The sequence below is a fragment of the Panthera tigris genome, chromosome E1, assembly GCF_018350195.1.
Source record: "Panthera tigris isolate Pti1 chromosome E1, P.tigris_Pti1_mat1.1, whole genome shotgun sequence".
NCBI classification, from domain to species: Eukaryota; Metazoa; Chordata; class Mammalia; order Carnivora; family Felidae; genus Panthera; species Panthera tigris.
Window position 1 is genome coordinate 16,464,934 of NC_056673.1, and position 18,296 is coordinate 16,483,229.

At 41.0% G+C, this 18,296-nt stretch overlaps 2 protein-coding genes across 2 annotated transcripts in view; both read left to right on the forward strand.

The window, feature by feature from the left end:
• Positions 1-11,343, forward strand: part of BLMH (bleomycin hydrolase) — a 46,376-nt gene extending 35,033 nt beyond the window's left edge. Inside the window, exon 12 of the mRNA XM_042966016.1 lies at positions 10,391-11,343. Within this exon, the coding sequence (XP_042821950.1) occupies positions 10,391-10,542 (152 nt within the window). The 3' untranslated portion in view covers positions 10,543-11,343. The remainder of the gene's footprint in view (positions 1-10,390) is intronic.
• A 6,087-nt stretch (positions 11,344-17,430) lies between these two features.
• SLC6A4 (solute carrier family 6 member 4) overlaps positions 17,431-18,296 on the forward strand; it is a 42,659-nt gene continuing 41,793 nt past the window's right edge. Inside the window, exon 1 of the mRNA XM_007076086.2 lies at positions 17,431-17,770. The gene's annotated coding sequence lies outside the window, so the exon portion shown is untranslated. The remainder of the gene's footprint in view (positions 17,771-18,296) is intronic.

The window sequence follows — 18,296 nt, forward strand, 5'->3', positions numbered from 1 at the left end:
TCAGGAAACTGGGCTCCTAGAGCACCATTTATGGCTGGGAATGTGAATAATAAGGGAGCAGGGTGGGGTATCTTGTGAAGTTTTATGTTCAAATTTAGCACGTTGTGAGTTGAGCAAGTAAAAAACTATGTAAATATCCCAAATTTTCCAGAATTATTTTGTCCATGCTGCTTTATAATGTGTGTGTTTGTTTCTTTTTCTTATTTTTTTATCATGGATACTTTTAAGCACATATAAAGTAAACAGAATAGTACTAAGGAACTTCCACGTGCCCATCACCCAGCTTCAATAATTATTGGCATTCTGTCATGCATATAACAAGGTGTTTCTGATCATCAATAAATTGAATTCTTGGATGTTCCTCCTAATGAGCCAGTCTTATTATGGAACTTTACTTCTCCAATGCGTTCACTTAGTCATGAAATGGTATTCTAGTTTTAAAATCTGATACAGCAGAGCTCTGAACATGGAGTTGTCATAACATGGTTCTTATTTAGTTTCTCAATATACTAAATAACACAGTCTTTAAGTGAGGGTAGGGAGAATATTATTTTCATCCTGCAGTGGTCACTGAAAGAAAATATCTCTTTTAAAAATTTTGTCTCTCCTCAGGCGCCTGGGTGGCTCAGTCGGTTAAGCGTCTGACTTTGGCTCAGGCCATAATATCAGTTTGTGGGCTTGAGCCCCTCATTGGGCTCTGTGGTGACAGCTCGGAGCCTGGAGCCTGCTTTGGATTCTGGTTCTCCCCCTCTCTCTGCCCCTCCCATGGTCATGCTCTGTCTCTCAATAATAAATAAACGTTAAAAAAAATTTTTTTTTTAAATTTTGTCTCTCCTAGTTTTCATTTTGAACCAAGATTAGTTTTTCTTTTTTTTTTAATATATGAAATTTATTGTCAGATTGGTTTCCATACAACACCCAGTGCTCATCCCAAAAGGTGCCCTCCTCAATACCCATCACCCACCCTCTCCTCCCTCCCACCCCCCATCAACCCTCAGTTTGTTCTCAGTTTTTAACAGTCTCTTATGCTTTGGCTCTCTCCCACTCTAACCTCTTTTTTTTTTTTTTTTTTTTTTTTTTTTTAAGTTTTTCATTTTTCAAATTCCTGTTGTGCCTTTCAGATACATGAACATTTGAATTTGTTTTTAACCTATATTCTTCATCTTTTCTTACAAGTAGCCTCTCTGTTCCTGATTTCATTTTAATGGAATTTTCAGACTTTCTCCTAAAAGAGAGTCTCTTGGTGATTTCAATTAAAGAGACTTCGGCATATTAGAGATTACTCTAGAAAGAAATTTATGTGGCTGATTCAGATTATATCTGGACTTCTCCTACTTCTGGAAAACCAGCCTCACCAGCCAAACTATCCCATATGATTTTGGAGACAGTATGTCCAAAGCTAGGCAAAAAAAAGTCCTCATATCCTTCATCTAATATCATATTGTGGAACCAGGAGAGACAGTGACTACTTTCTTGATTGTAGATCCTGGAAAGTAATTTAAGTCCTTACGGTTTCACATTCCTCTATCAGTAACATGTAATTTCTATTTCCTTATGATGTCCTACAGTTTGTATATACCCATCAAATGAAATAATGTATGAAAGCATTTTTCAAACTGTATGCTATTACATAACTCTGAAGAGTTTAATGGGTATTCTGTATTTCTGTCAGAGGTACTCAGTATATGTAGCTCATAGCATCTTGCTTCATAAGAATTCAAAATTTGCTGATGCGTTTGTATTTATTTTTCCTCCTGGTATCAAGGTAGAGTAACTCAGGATAGGAGTATGGGTGATTATGCCCATGTTTTATGTGAAAAAACTGAAACTTGTTGAGAGGTTTTGATTTACTTGGATTGCACTGTGTCAGAGATAGAATTCGGACTCAGATTTCTTAGTTTGACAGAGGCAGCTTCCTAAAAATGTTTATTACCTATAAAAGATAACCTGTTATTTGCAGACCTATTTGAAATTCAGTTTTGTATTTCTGGCACAAGTAATGTAAATTATAGATAATATTGAGCTGAATATACTGAAACGAGAAAATTATATGAGCTAAAAACAGAGGCTTCTGACTTTCTGGAAGGGGGCAAGATACAAATTTGTTATTGCACTGCAATGTTTTCATGTCTCTTCTAGCTTGGGAAAAGTGCTGCTGTTACCAAGTATCAGAGTTCTTTCAAAGGGACTTCTCATCCTCTATCTTTATTAACCAAAGAGGCTGCATGACTTGGGCTAAAAAATAGTACATGTGAGTGAGTGAAACAAAGGAAGCTTGTGATCTCGGATCGACCGCTGCTTCCTTATCAAAGTGTATGACTAAGAAGGGCTACCATTTGTGAGAGGGGACAAACTATGGGACAGTTTGGGCTCCTCTTGACCTGTAACCAGGCATAAGTTTCAGGGACAAATATCCTCATATTCATCGTAGAGTTTTGTGCCATGTGTTTGCTTTCTACTGTTTTCACCTGATCGTCTCCAAGGTGTATTTGCATTAGTTTCAGAAGGATAAAGGTGAAGCACAGAACCCAGAGCCAGACCGCCCAGGTCCTGGCAGTCCCACCTATTGGCGGTATAACCTTGGTCATGGTATTTATCCTACCTAAGCCTTATGCTTCTCATCTATAAAGTAGGGATAATAACCATACCTGCCTCGGGTTGTCGCGACAACTGTACCAGGCATATAAGAAGTGTTCGGAATATTAGCTGTCATTGTGACTGTCGCTACTATTACCTATGGACAAATGAAGGCAGAACAAGAAGAAGGCCCCTTAAACTTTCTCTTCTAGAGGAGAGCTGTTTAACCTGCCCTCGCTTCCAGTTTCAGACCTCTTAAGAATTCAGGACTGTAGTGCAACCATCGTGCTACATCACCAGTTTACCGGATGAGTAACTCATCTTGTGGGCTTAGTTTCGTGAGAGAAAGCAGTGGAGGTGAATAAACCTAGTGCTGTGGAAAAAAACCATTAGCAGGAGCATCACCTCACATTTATTGATGGGGTGCAGGGAACCGTGCTCAGACCACGGTGGAGTGAATGTCTGGCCCACCAAGGAATTTATACTTCTTCATCAGGGATGCAGGAAGGGGATTTGAAGAGGGCCATGATGTGACAGAAGCGGCACTCATGGTGTGCTCCTCAGACTGTAAGATATAGGATAAGTAGACCCAGAAAAGGAAAAGGAGATGATTTCTCCAAGAGGGGCAGATGACGGAGAAATGGGAACTGGGGAGGGCCCCCACAAAGGGGAGACAGGAGGAAGACACTGAAGCTGAGGTGGGTGAGGGGTTAGCAAGGAGTCAAGGGACTAGATGGCATCCGGGAGAACGTGGTGGTAAATCGTGCTGCGGCAGAGCAGTCAGAAGATGCGTCCAGGGAAAAGGCCTTTAGGCAGGTTTTGGAAACTGTACGAGGGATGGGGATGCTGTTCTGCCACATCAGCAGCAGGACTAATCCCTTCAAATGCTAGGTGCAGTGAGAGGGCAGGAGGATTGAAGCTGGGACGATTGAGGTTGTAAATCTTGCCGCACATGTAGTTTTTAATTATAGGGATGAAGTGCAGCATACTCTAGGGGTAAACTGTAAGGTGGCTGGTGAGTGACTGAGCTGTGAAGGCTCCTTAGTGAGTCTTCAAGGGTGAGTGGAGTCTGAAGAAAGGTGTTAGGGTTGCGACTTTTTTTGGGAAGGAAGTGGGAGGCCAGCCAGAGAAAGGGTAGCTGAGGAGGGGTCTTGGCATGTGGAGCGTGCTTCAGCACATCTGAGGAATGAGGCCAAGAAATAGTGTGAGCTTTCGAGATTGAAAAGCAAGCTTTGCCTGAAACAGGAGTCATGATAGTTTTGGGGTCAGAGAGAAGTCATTGAGTTTCAGTGAGAAAATAGACCCTTGGATGACACCTAAATCTGTACTTGCCTCTCCTGTCCATCGTTCAAGATCTGGCAGAATTGTGTGTGCTCTCAGGCTCGCCTGGGTCGTGCTCACGGGTCCAGGAAAAGGAGAAATCAGACTGGTTGGTACGTTGCCATTTCTCCTCAGCCCTGAGGTAGACAGGCTTCTTCTGGACTCCTTAGCAGAGGACACTTCTTTAGTAGCCTGTGCTTCTGCTATAACTAAATTTGGTTGTGATTTGATGGTTTAAAGAAACACAACCCACAAGCCAAAACAGCCCTCTTTCCCTACCATATTTTTCACTCTGTAAGCTCTCTAGCTTTTGTTTCTGGAAAGGAAAAAAAAAAAAGCCACAGGTAATACCAAGCTATAAGAGTATCCTTTCTCTTATCAGTGAAAGGTTCAGGAAATTGAATAGCCAAACTCACCGTATAGCCAAACTTTTGTGTTAACTCTGGAGGGAAAAGAAGCCTCTTCTCATATCAGTGTCCAATGTTTGTCTCATAAATGGCACTTGCGGTTCCCTTTCTTTCTCTCTCTCTCTTTTGTTTTTGAAACATCCACCCCAACCTGTTCTCTGTCTTCTCACTGCATGCCCTGGGAACACATGGCATCTCTGATTTAAAGATACAAAATACCTTATAAGCAAACCTCACAAAAACTGGGCACATGACTGCTGATGTGGAATGTGTGAGCAGGTGAAGTTCAGTTGCCTGAACTAGATTACGTGCTGTTATTTATTGCCTAAGCCGTAACTACCTGGCCTCTGAGCACTCTCTAGAAGGAAGCTGAACCTCATGGAAAAGACTCTGAATTTGAAGACGGAGGTTTGAATGCGGGCTTTACTTACTGGCTACAGGACTTTAGACAATTCATACCAACCCTTCCTGCCTTGTAGCATTGTTTTAGGATTAAAATCAAAACAAGGGCAGTGGATGTGAAACTGCATTGTGAAGTGAAGCTTCCTACAGATTTATGCATATGCCTTTGTTTCGTTTTGCTTTTGAAAGTGTAATTCTTTTGACAAATGATAAAATCACATTGTTCCAAGATCAAATTACCAGAAAGCATATAAAGAGAAGGCTTTTTTTCCATTTCTGTCACTCTCCACTCCCTTCCCCTTCCCTTCTTTCAGGTTACCATTTCTGTTAGTTTCGTTGTATGTTTGCAGTGTGGTTTAGTGCAGCAGAGGTAACACGCCGTATTACCCTGCTCTGCCTCTTGCTCTCACTCCTCTAAACAGCATGTCTTGGAGGCATTTCATATCAGTATGTTTCCATATCGAGACAGCTTCATTATTTTCCATTGTCTGAATGTACCATAGTTTATTCAATCAGTTCCCTTACTAGTGGAACTTGGGGTACTTCCAGTTTTTTTGCTATTACAAACAGTATTGCAGTGAGTTAGTATATGCACAATGCTTAGAGCAGTGCTTGGCATATAGTAAGTGCTAAAAAAGTATTAGTTATCATGCATAAATACATACTATGTTCATGCAAGTATTGTGTGTCTGTGGGATAAAGTCCCAGAAATGGCATTAGTGAAGGCGGTGAATGCATTTGAAATTTGTCTAGATATTGCCAAATTCCATTTCAAGGGATTGTGTCATTTTGCACATTTGCAACACACTCAATAGAAATGTAAGGTATTACGACGGCTTTATACAGTGGGTACCCAACAAAAGTGGTTGACAGATTATCACCATGTAATTATCTGTTGAAATTGTATATGTTCCTAATTGGAGACTAGACTGTGCCAAGGCCTTAAGCGAGTGGTGGGTTTTCATTTAGACTATGCTTATAATGTTTTCTTACCATTCATCGTTCTTTTTTTCTTTTATTTTTTATTATAATAGTAGAAAAATGTTTATTAAGCATAGCACCAAAGTTAGAAATCATAAAGGAAAAGATTAATAAATTTGATTTCATGAAAATAAAAAGTTTTAGTTGACTAGAAAGCATCCTACACTAAATTAGAGTGAAAATTATATGATAGGAAAAAATGTATGCCACCATTATAATATATAAATATATAGTGTGCTATTACTGATCACTACGAAAAAGGCAAACACACCAGGTGAAATAGGCAGAGGTGCCAGACAGGCACTTTACAAAAGAAAACTGTAAATAGCAAGCAAACACACATAAGAAAATTAAATAATTAAGGATGCGTACAAAGATTTAGTTGCAAAAATATTTATAGCAATGTTGTTTCTAAGCATGAAAACACAATCCAGACTTCAACAGTAGGGGATTGATCATAATGGGTTTACTCATACAAATTCAGCGCTTAAAAACTATGGTGTAGATAGATGTATTTTTTATTAATCAATATGGAAAGAGATGCATTGGAAAACAGCTTGTGTGGTACTTTGTAATAAAAGAGTGTGTATGATGTCTCATTTTATTAAATGTGTAGAGTCTACCCTCAGTAACTATCAAAGGCTATATGTGAAATGTGGACAGGGCTTATCCCAAGGTGGTGGGATTGTAGGCTGTTTTTAAATTTATTCTCTTCTTCTCCTCATCCACCTCTTCCTCTTCCTCCTTGTGTTGTTCCTCCTCCTCCCATGCTTCCAAAATCTGTTCTAATATGCGTTAATTATTTGGGTAATCTTTAGTATTTGAAGTCAAAAACCAATATAAGAATTCAGAAATTTTGATAGGAAAATCACCTACCCTGTTGTATAAAATTATTTTGTTATTTTTTGTAAGTTTTTTTCACCTGTGTATCTGGATTTGTAACATGGTTGTAATTATATAGGGTATATCATTTTTAATATACTTTACTTTTATCACTTAAATATTTCCCATGTTGCTACATAGCCTTTGCAACTTCATTTTAAATGACTGGCTATGTTCCATGAAGCTGTTTCTCACTATTTATTAGGAAGTTGGAAATAGAACAATGCCAGTGAGGTTTTGCTTTCCTTTCTCGGAGGCTTTCTTCAACCTTGCATTGTCACCATCAGGTGAAAGATTGGCAGTGATTTAATGAGGCCTTGACAGTCCAGCCTCCTTAGGTCCATGCTGCCAGACACATCCATCAGAGCAGAACAGAAACTTGATTTTGTCACATTCTTTTCAAAAATAGCCCTAAAAAACCCACCCCATGTTAACCACAAATCATTTGTTAGTGAGGTGAAGTACCTCGTAGACCAAAGACAGCACAAGATAGAAAATTGACCTAATCATGAATGATGGTGTATTTATCCCCTTAAGTCTGAGAGGTTAAATGTTAGATTTCTGGTAGAATTTCAGAAAACTGTTTTCTCAGGTAAAGATCTTCTTTCCCTTAAACTAACCTATTCACACCTTTTCTGTTTCTGAGTGAATCTGGCCTAATCCGTCTAGAGCTGTATCAATAGACACGGTTTTTCTCTTTACAGACCAACACTACCCTTTTTCTTAACAAATACAGAAACATTGCCAGTTTTTTTGAGGGACTAACTTATTTCTTTCTCACTGCATATAAACAACCACTTTAAAGTTTAAGCAAAATTTAATTTCACCTTCGTTCCTAAAGCTGACTTTATCTATTTACCTGTTTCCCAAAATATAACCTTGGGATCCTTGTTGCAGATTTTTCTGTTCCGTTTTCCCTGGGGAACGCCTGTTCTAGTTACCGAAGTGCTTAAGGGCTAGAAGCTGCAACTTTGTTCAAGTCAAAATGGCCACTTTAAACCTGCCTGAATGGGTACTTTGCTGCTTCCTTACACAGCACTCACTTGGGTTTCAGACATACTGATCCTAATCTCAAACTCCCAAGACACACAGTATACAACAGTTAGAGCAGCCCCAAGTTCATTATCTACTCAGGGTGCAATTACTTGGAGGCCACCTAGACTGTGAGGTTTTTGTAGGCCCCCAGAGAACTCATATCCTGAAGAGAGAGACTAATCAGGCAGGTCCTAAGGGTGGATTGCAATTGATAGGAGTTTTAATTTGTGAGGACTTAATCTGATCTGCTTTTGGAACAAGATAGTGTAGATGTACTTATTGTCCATTTTCTCTGTGCATTCTTTGAAGACTCATTTGATTGTGTGATGATAGTATTGTCATAAGGACACAGAACTTTATTACATGAATCTGCCCCTGTCCTTCACCTGCCTCACTGTCCAGAGCTATGCTAGGGATTGATTTAGCCTGCATTATGTGGGGGCAGGAGGATGACTGGTGTCTCAAATGGTGTGGTATTCAGTAGTCTGGTCTCCATGCCCACTGAAAATTCCTTTTGGAGAGGGCAGATAATGAATTTCTCAGGAAGCAGTTACTTAGTATGCAGCAAGTACTGGCCCTTCAGCTGACCAAGTTGAGAGTTGATGTCAGTTGATAGAACTATCTGTCCGTTGATAGAACTTACTGGCAGTGGTGCAGGTGACAGTAAGGGCCAGGTCCTTGACTGGCTGACGCAAGCAAAGCAGGGCCTTTGGAGAATATAATTAAGACAGAAACCAGAAACAGCACAGGCTACAGCGTTTGTCTGTGTTCCCCTCTCCTGTCTCCCCTGCCGAGAAGAAGAGAGCCGGATCAGGAGGCTTGCATCCGCGAACAAAGATGTGTTCCCTCACGTGACTTGGAAGGAGCCCTTGGGCACTTCTCTGGGGTGTTTTCTTACGAGATCAGATACCCTGTGCCACATCAGAGTGAGCTGTCTTTGGCTTCTGTCAGAGGTGAAGAGGAGAATTGGGCACAGGGTGACCTCACCAAAATAGTTGTGGTTTTATGTCAGATAATGTCTTCTGTTGCACCATTTAGCTTACCTTCATGTTGCATTTTAATTACTTAAATCAGTCTGGCATTTAGAGCAGCAGTTGTCAAAGTTGTCAACCTCCCTTTGAGGGAGGTTGCAGGGTCTTCCCTTCTCCAGCAGCCTATCTGTATAAGGCCAGATTTTACTTCCTCTACTTCAGCCAGAACAACAGATTGCAGACAGAAGCAGATACAAGAATTCGTCTGTCTTCCATGAAGCCAGACATTAAATTGTAAAACAAAACCACTTTTCTAACTGAAGTTTAGTTTGTTTTGGAGAATATAATTATTTTTTCCTAAAAATATGTTATTTACATTCATGTTTTTTGATTCTTATGAATTAGTATTTTTAACTTAAGGTTTTAATTTCAAATACGGTAGGTATCAGTAAGTATTACCCACATAAACAACTTTTCACGATCCTCAGTAATTTTAAGAGAATACATACAGTTTGGGTCCAGGGCTGAGAAGTTTGATAACTGCCACACCAGAGGACCTCCTTGAGAGAAATACCTACATCTGCTTTCCTTCTCTTGGTTCTTTGTAGTGAGAAAGGATACAGCATATAGATTTGCACAAACACTTTGAGAAAAAAATGGCTCAAGTGTCTGGTATAGAACAGGTGCCGTGGGAAGATGGGCGATGGTGACGATAGTGATGATGACGAAGATGATCGCTAGTTCCTGTGAGTCCTTGCATGGGAGGAGCAGGACCCCTGTGTATATTCACAGTTCTGTGCTCTCTGCTCTCTCCTTGGCCAATTCTTGTTTCAAATACACACACTGTAGTCTCGCTTTAATTTTGCTCTTTATATTATCAGTGACTCAAGTGAAGCAGTTTTCCTGCTGTTTAAGTTTGTTGGAATACGTTCCTGAAGGGGAATTTGTTTCATTCTAGTGGAGCCCAAGATATGGGTTAATCTTCCCAATGGGAAAGGGCAGATTTCTAAGATGGCTGGATAGCTGATAACGCCATGTTTTCTCTCAGCTGAGCTCCCAGCCTGGGTGCCGGTACAGCTGTGCCGGTCTCCAGTCCGCCCACTGGAGGTCCAGAAACGCTTGGGCCTTCCTGAGGAAGAGAGGTCAGGATGCTGTCTCAGTCTTCCAGTTCTACCTGATCTCACATCAGATTTCCCAGGAGGCCAACAAAGACTGTTATCATTTGACCTATACGGTATCATCTGCTAAAAGGGGCTCCTGGGAATGACGACATGGCCACCTTGGGTCTCCTCTCAGCTCTCCAGCTTAGCTAGTTGTAGGAATTTACAGTAGCGAGAAAGGTAGGAGAACAGCCAGTGATGGTGAGAAGGTAGGTAAGAATGGACCCTGTGTGCTTGCCCTTCTGACCCTAGATGGAGATTAATCCCCGTGGTGTGGCTGTATGAACAAGAAGCATTTCCACCTATCTTTCAGGGTCATGCTCTCTTTAGCCCTGACAGCCTGGGCAATGGAACAGCATGGGATCTGGTAACAGTCTTAGGTTTAAGGCCCAGGTCTGAACCTCACCTGTGTGACTGGGACATGTCACTTAGTTACTCTGAGCCCCAGTTTTCTAACTGATAAAACTAAAGCCTTGCCTGGCCTGTCTGCTTCACAGAATAGTTAATAAGACAGATTAAGTGAGGTTACAGATGAGAAAGCTGAAAAACATGTGCAAATATTAGTTTTGTAGCAAACTTCTTTATAGTGCCTGTGGGGCTTCTGCTCTCTTCCCCTTGCCCTCTGGATTCATGAGGCTTTTGTTCTTTTCTCCAGGTTACCTGTGCATGACAGATGAATGGTTCTCTGAATATGTCTACGAAGTGGTTGTGGACAGGAAGCATGTCCCTGAAGAGGTGCTAGCTGTGTTAGAGCAGGAACCCATTGTCCTGCCAGCGTGGGACCCCATGGGGGCTTTGGCCAAGTGATGCTGCCTGCAGCTCTTTCCTCCTCCCATGGGACCTGAAGTGGCTACAAAGGACAGACCCAGGGACTGAAGCCAAAGTTACACGGGTTCCCACAGGACACAGTCAGATACTTGGATTGCTCTTCCAGGAACCTCTTGGAGAAGTGTGCTTTATGATGAAACAAAATATTCTTAAAGGGAAAGATCAGGTCACACTATGTACTCTCCTCACCTCCAACAGCTCAGGATCTCTTAGCATTTTAATCAGATGTAATTGTGTGTCTTAAGTCTGTCAAAAAGGTTTGGTTTAGTGTCTGTTTTAATAAGACAGGAGAGGATGAGCAATTGTAGAATATGGAGAGAAAATGGACCTGATGCTCCGTGTTTCTAGAGTAGAGTTGGGGGAGGGTTGTCCTAAGATTTGAGCTTTCAAACTGCATGCTGCCTGACAGTATCACTGTCCCTCCTAGATGGCAGTCACTGAATTCAGGTTTTTTCAAGGTAATTTTATATGCCTCTAATAGCCCAGGAATGGGAGGTTGATCAGATCTGACATGATTCCTTCCTGTTGTTTGGAACTGTGGGGGGGGGCACAGCTCTACTCAAGTCAGGGTTAAGTAGAGGCTTAGAGAAAAAGAGGAGTGTGAAAACAGCCAAAACTATATCATGATCTGAGTTCTAATCATTAAGGGGAGCTTGGCCAAATGGCTTACCTTCTGCCTCTGGAATTGGGAGTTGGGTGGGCAGGAAAAAGTGATACCATTCTTTCTGACAACTAGATGGTGCTGAGAAGCTTTTGAATAAAACACTTTGCTAAATGAGAGTAAGTGGCTTATTTGATCTAAGAGTTTCTTTAGCAACAAAGGAAAGCAGCCAGGTGACTCATGTTCTTCAAAATAGAAAACAGCAAGATAGTTCAGGGCTTCCCTGCTTCAGCTTCTGTATGGGATAGATGATCCTTCCCAGTCTACGCTGATCCTCACTGGCTTCTGCTAGGTCCAGCCTCGGAATTGGCTGAAGACTATGTATTTCACTGAGACTGGACATCCCTTTCACTGAAAGCAAAAAGTGTAGCATCCTAATCAACATTTCCATCAGTGCCTGAGCCCCCTACCTTTCTGACTTTCTAAGAATCTTCTCGGTCCTAGCAGGGGATATTGTCTGTCACAGTACTTTCCAAGATAACATTAGATAAAGGCTCAAGTTTTAATCAAAGTGTTTATAATATTCTAGTATTCCTGTTCCAAGCAAGATAAATAAATCCATTTCTAGACACATCATGGCAAAACCCTAGAACAGATCTTAAAAGCATCCAGGAACACCGATTACCTCCCTCCAAAGAAAAGACAATTAGATTGACAACTAACTTCTCATCAGCAACTATATAAGCAAGAAGAAAGAGAAATATTTCTTCAAGGTGCTATGAGAAGTTAACTGTGAGCCTAGAATTCTATACTCCATGAAACTGTCTTCCAAAGATGAAATAAAATACATTTTCAGTCAAAAACTTGCCCAAGGAGAAGGAAAGTGTTCCAGTATGAAAGATCTGAAATATGATAAATATGTGGATCATCTAAACAAAAAGTATGTGTAGGTAAGTCTAATAGGGTTCAGAGAAAGACAAAACTAAAATACATGAAAGCAGATAATTGTAATTAGGGAGGTGATTGGACTAAACATATTCTTTATATCATTCAAGTAGAAGTATATTGATTAACTTTAGACTTTGATATGTTAATAACATCCTAGATTTCTAGATTTGTATATCTATTTTTAGTTATATAAAACGTATAAAAATATTTGTATCTAGATGTATAAAATGTTTATCTAAATTTATATATCTTTTTAATGTTTATATTTATTTTTGAGACAGACAAAGCATGAGCGGGGGAGGGGCAGAGAGAGAGGGAGACACAGAATCCGAAGCAGGCTCCAGGCTCCGAGCTGTCAGAGCCTGACGCGGGGCTCGAACTCATCAACCACAAGATCATGACCAGAGCCGAAGTCGGACGCTTAACCGACTGAGCCACCCAGGTGCCCCTCTAAATTTATATATCTTATATACCTATTTAATATATCTATATTTCTACATTACTACTAAAAAATAAGCAGGATATAGTTTCTAAGCAAGAATATAATCAATCCATAAAGAGACAACATGGTGAGAGAAAAAAAATGCAGGACAAAGTGTCCAAAATAAGATAGAGATAAATCTAAATGTGTCAATAATTATATATAAATGTGTTAAATGTCCCAGAAAAAAGACACTGTCAAACTGGAGTTTTAAAAAAAAAAATTCAGCCATAAGCTGATTATAAGAGACATCAGCAACCCTGGGATGTAAGAAAGGATAGGAAAGATATATCAGGCAGATACTAACCAGAACAAATCTGGTGTGGCTATACTAATAATTACCAAATTAGGGCTACTCTGAGTAACCAGACTGATTCCAGAGTATGTTATTCACAGCCTCCCTGGAGTTGTACAACACAATGGCCCTGGAAGTAGGCTTTAAAACAAAAAGCATTACTAGAGATAGAGTCACTACATAATTATATGTTTACTTGATTCTCTGGAAAAATATGAAGATTCTAAATTATAAATTAGTATGTACCTAATAACCTCAAAAAATATAAAGCAAAAACATACCTATATGGAAAAATAAGCCAGTATTATAATGGAAGATTTTAATTGTTGATAGGTCAAGTAACCAAAAACTCAAGTGAAAGGTTTAAGCATTTAGTAAGGTTGGTGTAATGGACATCTATTTAGAACACTGCATCGAATAACTGTCCATTCTTTTTGAGCACACATGGAACTTTTTCAAAAATTAACTATACGCTGGAAAGTAGAGTCAACCTCACCAAATTTCCAAGCAGTTAAGTTAGAAACTAAAGAGATAACTAGAAGGTTCCTATATGTTTAGAAATTAGCTCCTAGGTCCAATAAGAAATCATAAAGGAAATTTAACCTAAACAATGATAAATACTGCATATCAAAATGACAGATACAGCTAAAATAGTACTTAAATTTTATAGTATTAAAATTTTATTAGAATGGAAGAAAGACTGAGAATTGAGCTAAGCATCTATGTCAAGAAATTAGAACTGCAAAATCTAAAAATAGAAGGAAATAAAATGTGTGTGCAGAAATTGGGGAACCTGGGTTGCTCAGTCGCTTGAGCGTCCAACTTCAGCTCAGGTCATCTCACGGTTTGTGGGTTTGAGCCCCACTTCGGGCTTGCTGCTGTCATTACAGAGCCCACTTCAGGTCCTCTGTCCCCCCTCTCTGTATCCCTCCCCAACTTGTGCTGTCTCAAAAAGTAAACATTAAAAAAATGTGCAGAAATTAAAGATAGGATCAACAAAGCTGTAAGTTAAGTCTTAACAAAAAAAACAAACAAATTAACAGATCTTGGCAAGACTAATTAAAACACATACACAAGAAATCAAAAGGAAGATACCATGATAGATACTGCAGATATTTAAAAACTAGAAGATACACTTAACTTTGTTAAATGTGACAGTAGAGGGATTTGTTTAGAAGACCTAAATCCACAACTTGGGAGCAACAGAAGAGGAGAAACAATAAGCTGGAAAGCCCACAGAGGCACTGAACAATTTAGCAGAGCTGAAAAAGTTGAATCCTGAGCCAATGGTGGAGACAGCCAGTGCTAAGCAAACCAATTTACATTGTGTAATTCCCCAATATGGTAGTTCCAGATGACCATTAAGGGAATTGGGAGTGAAAGAAGGGTTACTGAAGGTTGGGTGTGTCTGTTAGATCCCCTCCCTACTTTGGGCAGCTGGTGACTGTCCCTCCCTTGCTCTCTCAGCCCATTCAAGATTTATTCTCAAGAGAGAAAAACGGTTTATGGTCTGGAAGTCAGAAACATAACTGAGGATGAAAGTACCATAAGGGGATTAAGTGAGTAGTTACATTCTGAATGTTCTCTGCCATCTTGGACTCCTAGAACTCTAGCGCCCAGGAGATTGGAAATCTTCTCTGGGGAATCTTGATTAGCCCAAAAGGAAAGACGTAAAGAAGTATTTTATGGCATAAAGCATCATTTTATGAGATTGGCATAACTCTGTCAAGGATAGTAAGAGAAAAAATTACATGTGAATCACACCCATAAGCATAGATGCAAAAGTCCTAAACAAATTATAAACCAAATCTGCAATATATAAAAGAATAATCTTCATAACAACATATTTAATAAAAGCGATTTCCCAAATAAAATCAGGATCAAGTGGGGTGGAACAAACAGCATTGCATATGTCTTCTCTGCTGGAGATAAAGGGAAATGAGCCAAAGGTTTAACCAGAGACCTGAATTGGAGGAACTTGCTAATGTTTGGGTGACCACTGAGCACAGAAATAGGAAGGTGTGACTGGGAACTCTTTAACTGATACTCTGACCTCTGGAAAGTCTTTGCCAGCCAGGATGACTCTGGAGACATGTAGAGTCATGCTGACCCTACACTTCCAAGAAGCCAAGACCTGATAATGAGACATGCCTTCAGGATGTGGTTGAGGACCCATCTGCTTGATCCAGCTTGTCCTTAAAGAGCAGCTTAATTTTAATTTGCTGCTGGCAGAGCCAGGGCCCTTGTGCTCTAATTCCTTCAGTCACATGGTGTGTGTGAGCATTGCTGCTGACTCCAGCCGTAGGCCTCGGTCAAGTGGGACTTCTCTAAGTAATTCCAGATGAGCATTCCCATGTTTAGGACAACTTGTCTGAACCATTGTTGCTGCTCTTGACGCTGACTCTTCCTCCCTGTGGCCTGTGATACAATTTGATTGAAAACTAGGAATAAACCAGCCAGAGTCTTTGTTTCCCTTTTCAAACCCCTAGCCTTCTCTGCATTACCACAAAGGGAAAAGAAGAAAGGGAGGGAGCAAATGTTCAATTCCTACCCGCTGCAGTTATTTGGGAACAGGACTGTGGAGGTGGTGAGCCCATCTGTGCTCCTCTCTCTCAGTGCAGTTTGAATACTAACTGCTCTTTTTCACTTTGCTTACTCCTCTAGAACAACTCTAGTTCCAAGAAAAAAGAAAAAGAAAACCTCTAGTTCCATAACTCCTCTTGATGTGACGGAGCACTCTCTGGAACCATTTCTCAGGCTGCCCCATGACGGTATTTTTGTTTTTTCAAAGTTATTTTTTTGTTTGTTTGTTTGTTTGTTTGTTTGTTTTGAGAGACAGAGAGAGAAACAATGTGAGCAGGGGCAGGGCAGAGAGAGAATCTCAAACACGTCTGCACTGTCAACGCAGAGCCCAACACGGGCTCAGTCTCACAAAGTGCAAGATCATGACCTGAACCGAAATCAAGAGTCAGATGCTTAACCAATTGAGCCACCCATGTGCTCCATTTTTATTTTATTTTTTAAAATCAGCTGCAGTTCAGCAGAACAGGGAGCTGAGGCAGGGTAGGCATATGGTGGGAACTACCAGCATGTGTTTGACTTACAGCTTAGCCTCCCTGCATCTCACCTGGCCGGGGACCATAAACGTTAACTCATCCAAACTTGTCCAAAACAGTTAAGAAATCCTTGGAGTTTTACTTGGAACGTTCAGTGACAGGAGTCTTATGGCCTATGCCTACCTCCGCAGTCTCAACTTCCTCCCTTTCCTTCTTGTTTGCTCTGCTCCTGCTAACTGCTCTCTTCTTCCTTTGTCCCTCCAACACACCAAGTTCACTCCCGCCTCTTTGCTGTTCCCTCTTCCTAAAGCTCTTCCCGCAGGTCTTTGCATGGCTGGCTTCTCATGACTCAGGTCATGGCTGAGCACCTCACTTAGGTAGCCAGCTTCCCCCCACCCCACCCCCTGACTGCCTCTACCTTTTCCACACCCATCCCTCTCTACCGTGACTGGGGTCTGTTTTCCTCACCGCACTTACCACTTTCTGAAATTATCCTATTTATTTATATGTATTTGTCTGTTTTCCCCAAAGTCAATACTCACTGTCAGCTCCCCAAGGGCAGGGGCTTTGTCTTGCTCACCGCAGTGTTCACAAGCCTGGCTCACGGTAAATACTGATTGGCTGGCTGATTGAAAGTGCCCTACATTCAGACAGCAATGCTCAATTAAAAGTTTATACATAGATCTGAAGTCTCCTTTCCTGTAACTTGCTCAATAGGGACGAGTAGCAGGAGAACAAAGCCTCTGTGACCCTCATTTTAGTGCTTAACAGAAAGGTCCAGACTTCATGAAGGTGACTTACTTAAGGGGAGTCGAAAAAAGAAGGAAAACCCACACAGTTTAGTTTGCTTTTCTCACTGCTTGTACCTTCCTCATTTCAAACCAGCCCAGCACAGTGGGATGTGCAGGGCTTTTGGACTCAGACAGGCAGGCTGGTTTTGCTGCTTGGAGTCTGTATAACCATGGACAAGTTACTGAGCCTCTTTGAGCCTCAGTATCCATAGCACTTTTATTGAAAAATCATTTTTAAATGTATTAAATATGAAGGGCACCTGGGCAGCTCAGTCAGTTAAGTGTCCGACTCTTGGTTTCAACTCAGGTCATGATCTCACAGTTCGTGGGTTTGAGCCCTGCATAGGGCTCTGTGCTGACAGTGCAGAGGCTGCTTGGGATTCTCTCTCTCCCTCTCTCTCTACCCCTCCCCCTCCTCTGTCACTCTCTCAAAATAAATACACTTTAAAAAATTTAATTAAAAAGTTTTTAAAATGTATTAAATATGCAGACTCACAACTTGAAAAGGAGGGAGTCTGTCATTTATTTTTAAAACCATTTATAGCAAAATGCAGCCAAAGAGTTTTGCTGTGTATTACCTACAGTAGGAGAAGGACAAAAGACAATGTGTAGAATGACTCTGGTAGATGATAGATGTTCCATAAATGGTAGCTTTTATTAATAACTACTTCTGACAGAGCCTCTCCATGTCCAGTATTGTGCCTGGCCGTCTGGGGTCCAAACAGTTCCCTCCCCTCTAGGAGTGTATCATTTTGCTGGGACAGTAAGATGGATATACATGAGCCAGTGGAAAAAGAAGGTGACTTTCTATGAATGAGGTCTTTCTTCTAGTAAGTGCCAGAACAGTTATAAAAGGGCTTGAAGTTGGAGAAAGAAAAGAAATACTGACTGGTTTTAAATTAAAACCACAGTGACCACAGACCTCAAGGATGAGGGTGATGAGCACACCAAGAGGAGACTGAGGGGAAACCTCCCACTACAAAGAGGCACACATTATCTTGAAGCTCCTGGAAGGGAAGAAAAGCCAAAGGAAGGGTGAGTGTTTCATAATCGTGAGCTGGCAAAGGGGCACTGACAGTAGGACTCCAGGCGAGAGGACTGACCTCATGGGGTTGATGCACAGGACAGGAGTTCTAAAAACAATTCTGTCCCTCTTCATCTAATCCTGAGAGAAGCCCTAAACTTCACTTCTTGGCTCACCGCATCCTTGCTAGTAAATTAGTGCAAATAGATGCCCCCTTCCTGAGGGAACAGACTAAAGTACAATGGCGCTGAGTAACTTGGCCTGGAAGTTACCGTCTATACCCGGTGAGGTGCAGCCGCGCCCCTGAGAAAGCCTTCAGGTTCTGCCCTGCTCTGTGATAAGGCTTGGGGCTTCTAGAATGTCTTCCTGTGTTCTTTCTGTCTGTCTTTTTTCTTCCTTCCTTCTCTCTTTTCTCCCCCTCCTCCTGTTCTTCTTTTTCACTGGTATATACTTAGATTTCAATGTACCTCATCAGCTTCCCCCTGCTCGGCAAACTGAGTAACACCTGTTCGGTGGTTTGCTTTTTTTCTCGTTAAA